Source organism: Perognathus longimembris, chromosome 22 (genome assembly GCF_023159225.1).
Source record: "Perognathus longimembris pacificus isolate PPM17 chromosome 22, ASM2315922v1, whole genome shotgun sequence".
NCBI classification, from domain to species: domain Eukaryota; kingdom Metazoa; phylum Chordata; class Mammalia; order Rodentia; family Heteromyidae; genus Perognathus; species Perognathus longimembris.
The window spans coordinates 12,648,995-12,663,738 of record NC_063182.1 but is presented as its reverse complement, the minus strand read 5'-3'; the positions used below and the strand labels follow the sequence as shown (position 1 = coordinate 12,663,738).

Sequence of the window (14,744 nt, the reverse complement as noted above, 5' to 3'; positions counted from 1 at the left end):
CAGCCATTTATAAGGAAGATTGCATTGGAAGAGAGATTAGAACAGATGGAATTGTAAAGTTGCCATCAACTTTAAAATTCAGCGATTCTAAATTAGCTCTTCCCATTCTGCCTTTGTTGATAACACTTGGAAAGCCTGTTGTTATTCTTTCTTTATTTCTTGGTTTCTTTTTGCATTAGATTAATGACAATTTTTTTTCATGAATCTATCAACTATGTACTATATGGAATACTTGCTTACTGATTTCTTTTGATAAATCAGTTTAATTAACCCATCACTTGTTAAAGGCCTACTATATTTCAGACATAGTACTTGAAGAACATCAAGTTCCATAGATGAATAAAATATACTCTGCCTTGGAGGTACTACTGTTTAACAGGAGATGCAGATACATCTAGAAAAACTATTAACATAATAGAAAATACCTAGGAAATAGGTCTACATCCATCATTGCTAATAATTCACGAACTCATCACATAAACAGGCAAGTAATTTTATCAGAATTGAGGACACATGGGAAGCTAGGAAAAGTGAAACCATTCAAGTACCGTGCTTTTTATTCAAGAAGCCTTGAGATTGGTACTTGATTTTTCATTTTATCCTCCAACATGTCTACAGGATGACAATATCATCATTTTGCAGATAAAGAATATAGAAATTGGAGGGCTGGGGATATAGCCTAGTGGCAAGAGTGCCTGCCTCGGATACACGAGGCCCTAGGTTCGATTCCCCAGCACCACATATACAGAAAACGGCCAGAAGCGGCGCTGTGGCTCAAGTGGCAGAGTGCTAGCCTTGAGCGGGAAGAAGCCAGGGACAGTGCTCAGGCCCTGAGTCCAAGGCCCAGGAGTGGCCAAAAAAAAAAAGAATATAGAAATTGGAGAATGATTGTCCCAGCATCACACATGAAGAAGCAGACGTATGTGGTAGCACACACCTGTAATCCCAGCACTCAGAAGGCTAAGGCTGGGCTGGGGATATAGCCTAGTGGCAAGAGTGCCTGCCTCGGATACCCGAGGCCCTAGGTTCGATTCCCCAGCACCACATATACAGAAAACGGCCGGAAGCGGCGCTATGGCTCAAGTGGCAGAGTGCTAGCCTTGAGCGGGAAGAAGCCAGGGACAGTGCTTAGGCCCTGAGTCCAAGGCCCAGGACTGGCCAAAAAAAAAAAAAAAAAAAAAAAGAAGGCTAAGGCTGATGATCCCAAGTTTGAGGCCAGCCAGCACTACATACTGAGACGCTGTCTCTAAAAGGGATAGTGGTATAAAGAATATCGGGCCATAGTAATAGGGATTCAAACCAATATTGTTCTATATCCAGAGCCATAAGGAAAACTAATACTTCTGAGACTAAAAATGAAGGGGAGAGCTTCCTTAGGGAGCATTTCTAGCTTGCTTTGCCACTCATATTTTGTCTCCATGACTAACTTTTCATATTTTCTCAGAACCCCTTACTTATTACTATCATCATACTTGAATACAAAGTTAAAACAAATAGCTAATATTTTAACCCATGACTCAGAAACCATTCTACCATTCCATAACTCACAAATTGGGATGTTCAAATAAAATCGCCTTAAGATAAAAGTAAATGAACAGTTAGAATATCAGGTAACTAGGTGATTTCCTTTATTTATCTAACAGATCTTTCATTAATTAATTTATTTCCTTGCCAATACTTAGTACCAAAAAAACAGTTCCCAAAGGATGAGTTAAGATGAGTAGTAACCTCTGTTGTATGTTTTGGAACTTGGGAAATACAATAGGCTGGAATATGGTTGGGCGTAGAAAGGAAGGTGAAAATTATAGGTAACAGAGGAGAAAACATAGACCGTATCTGAGCTATGTAGTGTCCATAGATTTCAAGTGACATAACTGAGACAGCAGTATGGAAGTAGCTTGGGAGAGGGAGAATAAGAGAGGCCTGTGAAGATAGTGCAGTTGCTTCAGCACATAACCACGATTACAGACAAGAAAGATTACTATTTTAAGAACCATTTCACACACAAGTTCATAGACTTTTTTCTGATTAGATATGGGAATAAAAAGAAAGACATCAAGAAACCCTAGATAATTCTTGCTGTGGACTCTTCAGTGGCAGGTAATGCCACAGAACTGACTGAGGGAAGTGATAGGAAGCACTCAATTATGGTGGCCATAGTGGCATGCTTCATACTCTCAGCTATGAAATAGAAGAAGGCAAGAAGGATATCAAGGCCAGCCTGGGCAAAATTAATGAAACTATCTCAAAGCAAAATAAAAACTAAAGTGCTATGGGCATAGGTCAAGTGGTAGAGTACTTGCCTGACCTGTGAAAGGCCTAGAACCTAGCTTTTTAATAAGTCAAACAAAACCAGAGCAACAGTAAACTCAGTCATTAGGAGATAATAATGAGTTTCTTTTTGACATATTGAACAGGAGTGGTATTAGATGGAACAACCCTTGTGAGATTCAACATGAGCAACCTAGAAACTGGGCAACATAGCATGATAAAATATTTGCACTTCCTAATTCACAAATAGTTTTGAAAACTGTAATAAATAATATTACCCATAAATGTGTATTGATTGAAAAGAATATTCGAACTTGAACTTGGGAAAAAGCAACATTTAAAGAGTTAGCAAAATAAAAGGAACCAGCAATGAAAATGAATGCTTAAAGGAGTAGGAGAAATCATAGCATTAGTGAATTTAGTAGTATTAGTAGCAAAGCACCTTATAATATCAGAATAAATTTACATGACAATAGTAACTTTTGACCATTACATATAAGCAACTAAACTTCACTACTACGATGTGCATATACAACATTAAATTAATTTTACCTTCAAATTTAGATGGTAGATATTAAACTAGTTGTATTGGGTCATATAATTTGTGCATGCATATCTTGAATATACTTTGTTTTCCATGTATTTTGTATATTTGAATGTATTAGTAAATTTCCATGTTCAATATGTTATTTTATGAACAGTAGTTTACAATAAATTTTCTTAAGTGACTTTTACCTTCTTTTTCTGACTTCATGTAATTGTTCTGAGTCTGACAATTTCAAACTGGTTCAATAAGTATATTTTTCTAAAAACAGACTTATGAATTTATGAAACGCTTTATTTGAAAAAGTTTACTAGTATACAGATATTTTGAGGTTAATAAAATAACATTAAGTGTTATCATTCCAACCATTCTTAGTGATTTAACATGCTCCAATGGTCTTCGTTATGCATGCAATTTTTAAGACACAAACCAAAATAATTGTTAAAATTAGAAGCAAAAAATACAAGAGTGGACTCTTCAAAGAATGAATTACACAGGCCTTATCCAATCAGGAGTTATGTAGGGAAGTCATTAACCTGCTCTCCTTTCTTTCCCCCCTCCTCTTTGGTTTTGTTTTTTTGTTTTGTGGTAGTCTGATCCTTGGTTATCATTACAGAACTATGGAGGTGCAATGAGACCCCCACTGAATGCTTTAGGTGGCCCTGGCATGCCTGGAATGAACATGTAAGCCAAATGCTATCTTACTCTGTTTACTAACATGTTTTGTTTTCTGCCGTCTAAAATGATACTGGTTATAAAAGTTTGAACACCTCAATTTCTATAAAGTATTAAAATGAGCTGAACATGAGCTGGAGTGCTTGCTTCATTTTCATTACATAGTTGCGTTTTCTTTCTACCCCTGAAAATAGTGATTTTTTTTAAATTTTCAGATATAAAGAATAAAAATGATTATCATGTTCCTTTTTAATAACTGTGTATCTTTCATGTAGAACCTGTAGGAAAGTATGAAGAGATGCCAGCACCAGGACTGCATCCTAACTCTGTAGACATAGATAATTGAAAATCATTGGCCTTATTATAACAGATACACAATGATTAATTTCTCTTTTTTGGGACCACTCTCAACAAAGAATTCTCTTTGGCAGTATCTTCTCTATTGAGAAACTTTCTGTACCATAAGATGAATTATCTCTATGAAAATTCAAGATGCACTTTGGTAAGGGGTTTGTTTATTCTGGGAATTAAAAAATCTAGCCCATACTGAGTACTTTGTTTTTATCATCCAATGTAAGGCAGTTTGCCACAGAATTTACATTTACTTTTTCATTCTCTGACTTGCCTTCAAAGACAATATACAGTTTGTTAGTGACTTTCATTAATTCATCAGACCAATTCTATGATGTGACCTAAAGAAAACTTATCAGAAATAATTAAATTGTTTGTGTAAGTTTATAGATAGCTCCTAAAAGTACTCTCCATCAATTGATGTCTTAATTTCTTACATATTAAATGAATCACTTGATGGCATTGAAGATACACTGTGACATTAGCTCTTTTGATGTATGTAGGGATTATAGGATGCAATTTTTCAAAAAACTGAAAATAGGTTAATAGGTAGGTAACAGCCAGACTCAAAATTAAGAGAGCCAGAGTTAAGTAGGTCAGATTTTTCTATCACATCATTTTACTTTTAAAATAAATATGGATAGACATTAAATCTGATTCTTCATGAATTCCTCAAAAGCTTAGAGTTTTACTAATGGTCCCTACCTAAAGGAGTCAATAATGCTTTGTGCTTATATCAATTCCGGAAATTTTACCAATAGTATGGATATCTATAGCAGGTTTACCTGCCTAGATTCCCACTTTGCAATTTAATAAATTTGAAAAGATTTTAATATTGTAATCAACACAGAGATTTCATTAAACATTAAGAATATATGTAAGTATCATTTTTGTATATTGCTATACATTCTAAATGTCTATATATGACTTTCAGGGGTAGGGAACCTTTTGTTCCGCTAAGAGCCTTTAGTGTGAAATGTTAGATGGTGCTGATATTTATGTTACTAAGTAAAAAGCTCCTCTTCATCGAATTTTAAGTAGTGCCTGCACTTGCTTTGTCAAGTCCAGGTCTCATTATTTCACAGGCCTTTGACTGCCCAGGAATAAGATATTCCCCACCCAATTCATACTGGTGTTGCTGGTATAAAAGGAAAAAACGTCTCATGTGACCATTGAGAAATGCAAGTAGTTGCTTACAATTATCTAGTTCATTTCTCACACATTTTCATGAGTATACCCAATTCCTCATGGAGATTACAAACACAACTGAAATTTTACTGTGATTTTTTCTGTGGCTGATGGGTTTCTTAAATGTTCAAAATACTTTTACACATTTTCTATCACATAATATTTTACTATTAATATATTTCTGGTTTGAAAGAAACTTTTAAGTCTTATAAACTTCAATTTCTATCATTCGCTATTATTTTATTTTTAGTTGGCGACTATTTTCTGTTAAGTTAGGATTCTTTCAGAGAATGTATGTTTTTCGGTGTATGTTTTTCTGTCTTAGGGAAATGTTTCAAATATGGAAGTTACAGCCAGAGAGGATGATGTTGTGTTGACATTGGCACCCTCAAAAAAGAATCTAAAACACAAAAATGTTTTTAAAAACTAAAAAAATAAGACACAAACCAAAATAATTTAAACATATTTTATTTCCATTGCTCTTAGTTGAAATTTCATATCATAAATCAGTTTTTAAGTGTCTGTTGGTAAGAAAGTATTTCTCACTAATATTTGTGGCTTCATTCTTTTTTTTTTTAGCACAAGCTACTTAAAAATTAAAAGAAAAGACATCAAAATGGTGTTACCTTTAGTTCTGCCTTTAAACTATGTAATTAAAATATTTATGTGGTGGTAGGCAAAAAGAGCTTGCAGAAAATTCTGTTTTTTTTTTTTCCTTTAGTTTGTCAACCCTTTTTTTCTTATCTGCCATGTAATACAGAATGTAATGCCAATGTAAATTTCCCAACTTGGGCCACTAAAGTAATTAAATACTGCATTCTAACTGGCAACTGGATGCCTTTATTGTGGAATAAACCATTTGGAGCAAAACTTTATTAATTGAACCTAGCACCACTGACTCACACTTGTAATCCCAGCTACTCAGAAGGCTGAGATGTGAGATTGAGGTTCAAAGCCAACCCAGACAGCATAGTCTGTGAGACTCATATCTAATTAGCCACCAAAAAAAAAAAACAAAAACGAGAACTAGAGCTGTGGCTCAAGTGGTAGAGTGCTAGCCTTGAGCAAAATAGTTCAGGGACAGCGCTCAGACTGTGAGTTCAAGCCCCAGGACCAATACACACACACACACACACACACACGCACACACGCACACATACACACACACACTGACCATCTACAAAGAAAATGGTTACTTTGATGTAGTGTTTACATTTCAATAATTTAATGTATTTCCTACCCAATTATAGAAGTTAGAGGAGGAAAATACTTAAACAATTTTCTTGCTGCATATCATATTTTGCAAAATTATTTATTTAATGTAGTTCCTAAAATAAGTGTGATTTATACAAGAGTAATTCTCTCCTTCATGGTGTTGGTGTGTTTAAAAAAAACAAAACTTCTTTTAAATTTCATTTTTTAGTTTGTTTGCTTTTGTAAATGAAGCTTTCTGTATTCTACTTCAAACTATAGCTAGGTCAAATGTTTTGATAAAAATGATGTTTGCATCATATTTAGTAGTTTCTTGATTATGCTAATGGGTCTCAAAAGATTGGTGATTATTATTTACCTACTTGGTTGATTAGAGTTAGTCATACAACTACTAATTTATTCAACACTATGAAAATTAAAGTGTTTTCATATTATTAATATATAATCTTATAAAAGTGAAGTTTAATATGAAATATAATTTTCTAAGACAGGGCAAGTAGTTATAAATGAAATATATTAATTTATTGCATATTATTTGTTTGTAACAATCAATATAACATTTACATCTATATCCTTTAATTAAGTAAATAATGTGTTTATTTTTTACATTTAATTTGGCATATGAATTTATCACTAGCAAATTTTTAAGTAAAAAACATTTAGTATGTCTTATACTGTACTTATTTAGTCATAGTATTTTTAGCATATTTAACATATTTTAATATGAAAATATTAAATTTATACCAAATTATCATTGTCTACAAATAGTTGTCATGATGTGGATGTAGTTTTTATGTAATCCTAACTAAACATTTCCCCATTTCCTTACTATGTTTTATGTAGCATCAAACAAATCATGCAGCTAGGTCTTGTCATCCAAATATTTTACTTGATTAGCATACAGCCTATATTTCTCATAACTTTTTTGTCAGTAGAACATTGAATCCCCTACGTAAATTAAATAAAATGTTTCAGTAACTGATTATCAAATCATCATTGTCATCATCATCCTCTTAGAGTGACAACAATTCAAGTGCCCTTTAACTTCTCCCTATGCATAAGATTTTGACCAAGACTCCATTGCAATTTTAGTTTTCCCCATTTATTCATCAAGTCACACTGGGAAAAATAATTGTATGTGGGCATTCCTAATATTGTGCATAAAACTTTCACTGTCTTAGCCATTTGCCAGAGGCTTAAGACTATAATTAAATATTCTTGAGGCTCAGATCTGTGGCTCTCAGTTTGAAGACAGGAATAAGATAAGATTCTTTTTTTTTTTTTTTTGGCCAGTCCTGGGCCTTAGACTCAGGGCCTGAGCACTGTCCCTGGCTTCTTTTTGCTCAAGGCTAGCACTCTGCCACTTGAGTCACAACATCACTTCTGGCTGTTTTCTATATATGTGTTGCTGGGGAATCGAACCCAGGGCTTCATGTATATGAGGCAAGCACTCTTGCCACTAGGCCACATTCCCAGCCCAGGATAAGATTCTTATCTCCAGTTAACCACCAAAAGCCAGAAGTGGTGCTGTGCCTCTAGTGTAGAGTGCCAACCCGAGCAAAAAAGCCAACGAACAGCTCACAGGCCCTGAGTTCAAGCCCCTGTATCAGCACACATACACACACACACACACACACACACACACACACACACACAGTTATTATTATTATTCTATCATAATAGTTAGAAGGAAAAGGGTTATTTTAAATAATCTCAATTACAGTGGAGTTGGCAATACTCTTCCTAAAGTATTGACTCGGGTACTAAAACATGGTGAGACCTTTTCATTCAAGTAGACATTAATTTTGTTTAAAAAGATTTATTTTTCTCATAGGATGTTGAATGCACAAATTCTCTTCCTCCTTAAAATTATGTAATATGACATATATTTCAAAAGATTACTCCTGTTTTTCCAAGAATTGCCCTGAACTTAAATTATGAAAACAGGAAAATGATTTATTCCCTCACTTAATAGTAGCTAAATCATTCATTAATTGCACTGAAAGATAGGTTGATATATAGCTATATATGAAGTAACATACATGACACTTGGATTTTTTAAAAGAAGGCAACTTTAAAGCACGTTTTATGTGTGTTTATATTTGTAGCTTAATATGAGCTATATTTTATATACATTGATACTTTACAAATAATTTCATTCTGAGATACAAGTGACTCATACTGATGTAATAAATTATAGTTTATTTTTAGTTTCATAATTAGTGCTTTGGATTCCAAAGCTAGCACAGTGATTCAGGATATATACGGATATCTGTATACACAGATGCATAAGGTTATAACTGATTACAGATATTTGTTTATAAAAATAAATGAACTTTATTAAAACTTAAAACTTGTCTAGAAGTAATTTGATATGGAAATAAAAGTATCTCATATAATAATTTTTTTTCATTTAAGAATCAGAACTATTAAGATAGTAATTCCAGTGCTGAAATAGAAGGGTTAATGATAACTGAATTATATGTGTATATTAACATTTTATGATTTTTTTGGTGTATATTAAGATGTCACTTATGTTGTTTTGCAGGGGTCCAGGTGGTGGTAGACCCTGGCCAAACCCAACAAATGCCAATTCAGTGAGTATATAACATCTTATGTTTTCTACTTTGTAACATTTAACTAAGGCAACAAGAACAACAATTAATACAACCTGTTGTAATCTGTTTTAAAAGTAAGGAATATATATGTTTATGTATATATATTCATTTAGGAAATATACAAGTAAGTTTTTAAATTACATAGTTTTTCCCCTCAAGAGTTAATATAAACACACACCCTATGTTTCAGATTTAAGGAGAAGTGTTGTGTCTTAGGCATATTATATATAGGTAAATATTTATCATATGGTTTGCCCTTCTATATTATCTATAATATATGATTATAGATGTGATAACCCTTAGAAAATGATCAAACCAAGTTACTCGGATGATACTTGTTATATGCATTACACTTAGGTTTGCTCCCTTGCTGTGTCAGAAAGTAAGTCTACAGTTTCCTTGTGCCTGTTAGCTGAATTGCCATCATTGTACATGTCTTTGCCTAAAATCCTTAAGACATTTTCTTGGTCTTATTTTTGTTGTTGCTCTATTTTGGTTTTCTGGCAGAGACTTAAGTTTATAAATACATTCTTCTTATTAATGTCACATAAAGATATGCACAGTTTGCAAATTGAGCATTTAATTTTTTAATTGATATGATTTTAATTTTATGATCCTGGAGATATGTTTCTCTTCTTGACTCTGAAATCTTGAGATCTTCAGTAATGAGAGAACCTGTGAACATTTGTGTAGTGTGTACATTGCACACATGTACCCAAGTCAAGTGAGTCAGTGAGTCTCTACCCAAAAGGGATGTTATTTGCTGGTGTGCACAAAGGTATCCAAATGTTCACTAAATGAACATGAGACTGATCTAAAGTTTAAGGTTACTTTAAACTTCAAGAAAGTAAAAGTGAGGTGTGTGTGTGTGGTATAGGAAAAAAGGATTACTGTTCAGGGAAGAAATTATTTCCATCAAGCTCAACATATTTCTTCTTAGTTTTAGTAGTTATACCATACACTAATTAAATACAGTTAATAGGTTTTAAAAAAATATGTTGCTTCATTTGGGTCTTCAGTAGACTAACCATTTTTTCTAAAATATTCTTGTTATATTATATCATAATGTGAATGAATGTTACTTTTTTTGGCTGTTTTATATGCCTAAGATGCGTAATTTTTGTTTCTTGTTATCTGCCTTGACCAGTTTATTCAAGATTTTACTTTAAAATGGATTCTGGCTTGCAGCTTTTTCAATTTGCAAATTAAAATGTTACTAAGGAGGCCAGTCTTCCTATTACCAAAGTCTGGAAAGAAATTTTATTATCTACATGTTCAATGAAATTTGATTTAAAAACAGCCCATATCTTACCTTCGCTAAGCAAGACCTTGCTTGCTTTGTCTTACCATCTCACTACTGCCCATGTAGAAAGTCAGAGGACAGTTCACACTACCCTCTTTTACATACTCACCTCAAGATTATGTCTCCCCCAAAACAATTAGGAAGATGGGCATCATTTGGAAAGTTGATGCTGAAGATGTACATTATATCTAAGATATTGGAGTGTTTTCCAAATGGAAGGGTATTAGAGGCGTTTGCATTCTGATGCTATTAGAGAGCCTCCTCACTTCAGAACTCATAGAGCTAAGCATTGAGTAGAAAAATGGGTGATATAAAATAAGCAGCCCTGCATTAGTATAGACCCTGAGAAACACTAGGAACTATGGTAGGAGTTGTACATATTGAACTTGGCCCTATTGGCCAATGTGAAATGAGCCCTTGACCAGCATAAATGTAGGCAAGTAAGAGAACCAAAAGCATCCCCCTGTGTTGGTAGATTCCACATGTGGAAATATCTGCCTTCATCCCCAGTGTGTGGATCAGGAAAAGAAGTGGGAAGGTCCAAGTAATTTTCTTGCTTCAGAAACAGAACATCATCATCATCCTGAGCATGCAAAAGAAAACCATTCCTCTGAAAATTATTTATTTTGTGAACAAAAAAGAAATTACAGAAAAATAATGAAATAGGAACATAGGGCTTCTATAAAACAGAAGCGAAAGTATTAAGAAGGGCGTTTCTTATCTAAATACCACTAATACCACTGGTTATTTTGTAGTAATAACTCATCTATATTATTTTGAATTCCAAGTTCCTTCGACTTCCTGTGAATACTTAATATTACAAACATTTTTTCAGTTTATAGTAATGCATTAAGTCTGACTCTACATCACATATTAAATAGGGGGGGAGGTGGTTTTTTGTTTTACTCTTTTTATATATGTTTTGCATACTTTTTTCATGATTTTGAAGTGACCTTAAATTTACAGAATACTTGGAAGAATATTTCAAAATAATTTCATACCGGATTCCCTAGTTTTAATGTGTTACCACATTGCATTATTTTCGCGTGTGTACAGCATCCTTTTGCTCTTATCTGTTTTGTTTCTTTTCTCTAAATATTTCAGTGTATCTTTTGTAAAAAGCAAAGTTATGATCTTTCAAAATCCAAAATTATCACCAAATTAATAGAATCAGCATTGATACAGTGCGACTTTCCACTCTACATATCTTCAGATTTTACCAGTTATCAAAATATCTTTTTGCCAAAAGAAAATCCCAATTCTCTGATTGAATTCACTTGTCATATTTTTTTTATCTTTTAATCTGGAACAGACCCCAGCTCTTCTCTTTTATAACCTTGTAGTTGTATTAAATGTGCTTTATTTTTTTAGACTTCCCCATAATTTGTTCTTATCTGATGTTTCTTTATGATTAGATTTGGGTTACAAATGTTTGGCAGTATACCACAGAAATAGTTTTGTGTGCATCAATTCAAGAGGCACACAATAGTAATTTTTCCCATTCTTGTGGTGCTTATACAGCATGTGCTAATTGCCAGTTTTTAAGAATGTTTACTAAAAATATAACACTTTTGACTATAGTGTAAAGAAAAACAATCAAACTAAATTCATATTAGCAGATAGTGTTACTAGGTCATATATCTGAAAAGTCCAGGTTTGCTTATTGTTATTATAGTTATTAACACATATTAATTGTATAAATTAATGGAAATCACTGTGCTGCTTCTGTATTTGCATGCATCAGATGTTAATCATACCCATACTCCTCTCTACCTTCTCTCTCACTTCTTCCTTCGCTCTTTCTCAGCCTCTAGCAATCTCTCTTCTAAAAAGTCCAGATTTAAGCTGAGCACCAGTGGCTCATGCTTGTAATCCTAACTACTCAGGAGGCTGAGATCTGAGGATCACAATTCAAAGCCAGCCCAGGCAGAAAAGTCCCCATGAAACTCTTGTCTCCAATTAACTAAAAAATAGAAGTGGTTCTGTGTCTCAATTGGTAGAGCACTAGCCTTGAGCAAAGGTTCAAGCACAGAGCCCAGAGTCTGAGTTCATTCCCCACAACTGACATGGTCTATGTGTGTTTGTATAGTTATTTTCTTTTGTTTCCTCACAGAAGGCTATATGAAGCTCAAGATTTATATACTCTAGGTTCCCATTTCAATTTGAAAGAATTCTACTCCTTAGCAGTTAAGCAAAGGAATTGAAAATAACTCTTAAGTGAATAGTATTAGCTCAGGTGGGGTCAGGTGCTCATTTATGAAACTGTGATGGATGGATGCGGATATAGGTCATATGCCTACTCCTAACCCCATCCAAACTATGTGTAGTACAAATAAGAAGTATAGTTCACTGAGGAAGGTTAAAGGAATTGTTAGTAAAGAGAAAATAAGCAAAATCAGCAAATATCCAATATGGTATTATATTCATTAACTCAGTAACTTGGCAAGAAAATGAAGAAAATTCCTTAAGGAAAAAGTGAGTGTCTGTTACTGTGATTAAACTTAAAGGGAAGACAAATATATTACTCCAAAAGGTTCAGCTGTATACAAGTACGTTTACTTTTTAAAAAGAACTCTAAAAATGATATTTTCAGTTTCCCAATGGTATAGATAATATATGATTTGATATTGCCCTCCTGAATTTCTAATGGTCAGTGCTTATAAAATAGTTTTAGACATCACTGTTGAAGAAACATACTAGCTAAGATGCTACTAATCATTTAAGAAACTAAAGTTTTCTACTTCTCTGGCCCCTACCATAACACTACAATCATGAGTATTAGGTCTCGGGATCTTTCAGAATATTTGAATTTCAGCTCTTGAAGGGTTTATCTCGCTTAGTCACACAATATATATGGAGTTGGGGATATGGCCTAGTGGCAAGAGTGCTTGCCTCATATACATGAGGCCCTGGGTTCGATTCCCCAGCACCACATATACAGAAAACGGCCAGAAGTGGCGCTGTGGCTCAAGTGGCACAGTGCTAGCCTTGAGCAAAAAGAAGCCAGGGACAGTGCTCAGGCCCCGAGTCCAAGGCCCAGGACTGGCCAAAAACAAAAACAAAAACAAAAAAAAAAACACAAAAAAAAACCAATATATATGGTCTTGAATTTTCTCATCTGTCAAATAATATATCCTTATAGGATTCTGACTTTCTAGCTCTTCTCTATCTTCATTTTTATCTTGCATTTAATCTTAATGGGCATTTCATATGAATGATGGAGTTGAGTTACAGGGAGTATTTAGGGATAAAGAGGGGGATGTGATGGTGATTTTAAAGATTTGAATCCAAGTATTTGGAAAGATGACATTGACACATCTGAGCTGGAAAGAATTTGGAAGAGCAGATGAACAGGAGAGACAGTAAAGTTTCGTTTTTGATCGGGGGTGGTGGGATTTATTTTAAGTGTTAATATTGAAGTATTTGTACAATACATTCATTGGTTCTCCCATTGTGTTTAATGCATATGCCCGTTCTTAGGTTACCATTTAGATTTGTGAAGTTGAACCTCCACAGTCTTTCAGCAGCAGCTAATTATTTTACTCTTCTTTAGTCAGTTATTTTCAGTCAGCTCAAACATTGTGTTTTGTGAGCAAAATCACAAGACAGCCTCAGCACTCTGATAGACTGCAGAGGAGGAGACTTTTAGGAAACACCTAAAAAGCCTTCTCAGTCTCAAACCACCATGAAATTATATATGCCATTTCCCAAATAAATATACCTATTAATATTCATTTCCTCCCTTACTTCTTTCCTTCCTTCTATCCTTGTTTCCTTCCCTCCTTCCTTCCCTCCTTTTTTCCTTCCTTTCCTTTCTCCCTCCCATCTTCTATCCCTCTCTCCCTCCTTTCCTTCCCTTAGTTACTTACTTATACCAGGATATCTTATCATTTAGGTGGATACATCCTCTCTATAACCTCCAAATGTCCAGCTCAAATACATCTTCTGTACCCACATAGTATTTCTGTCTACACTACTATATTTTATGCCTTCCACACTAAGCTGTCAGATCATGATGGTAAATTCTAGAAAGGAAAGCTCAACAAAGTGCTGGGGTGGGAATTGGAATGACATTGAATCAGGAAACAGAAGATTATTAAGTAGAAACCTAGTATGGAAGTCACCATTGAAGAGATTGGCATGGAAAAAATGAAAAGAAATTGAACAACTGGATGAGACAGTAACAATTTTTAAGTAACTTTATATGATAATTATATTTAAATGTGTTTGAAGGTACCATGTGGAAGAAAAAAATATAAAAGAAGCAACAGCTTGGGTGAATGGGATAGTTGTAATGAGCTACCTATGGAAACAAGCAAAAAGTATTGTTTTCTACCTGGGATAAACACATCAATTTAACTATTGGTAAACAATGGAATGTTGATATTAAAATGAAAACCAAGCAGGAACTTGACAGGATGGCAAAGAACTATTCATAAGAATCAGTTTGTGTGTTCAGGAATCTCATCATCTAGTTGTTGAACCATTGATAACTTAAAATCTGCCGTACGGAAATATTTACAACACAGAAATTAGTGAATGTACAAATCAAGGGTTTTTCATGCCTCTAAAGTTTACCAGG

The 14,744-nt window shown here is 34.0% G+C and overlaps 1 protein-coding gene across 3 annotated transcripts in view; it reads left to right on the top strand.

The window, feature by feature from the left end:
* Ssbp2 (single stranded DNA binding protein 2) overlaps positions 1-14,744 on the top strand; it is a 225,409-nt gene that overhangs the window by 187,045 nt on the left and 23,620 nt on the right. For all 3 annotated transcript variants that reach the window (XM_048331621.1, XM_048331619.1, XM_048331620.1), the window contains 2 exons: positions 3,432-3,499; positions 8,790-8,838. In XM_048331621.1, the coding sequence (XP_048187578.1) occupies positions 3,432-3,499; positions 8,790-8,838 (117 nt within the window). The remainder of the gene's footprint in view (positions 1-3,431; positions 3,500-8,789; positions 8,839-14,744) is intronic.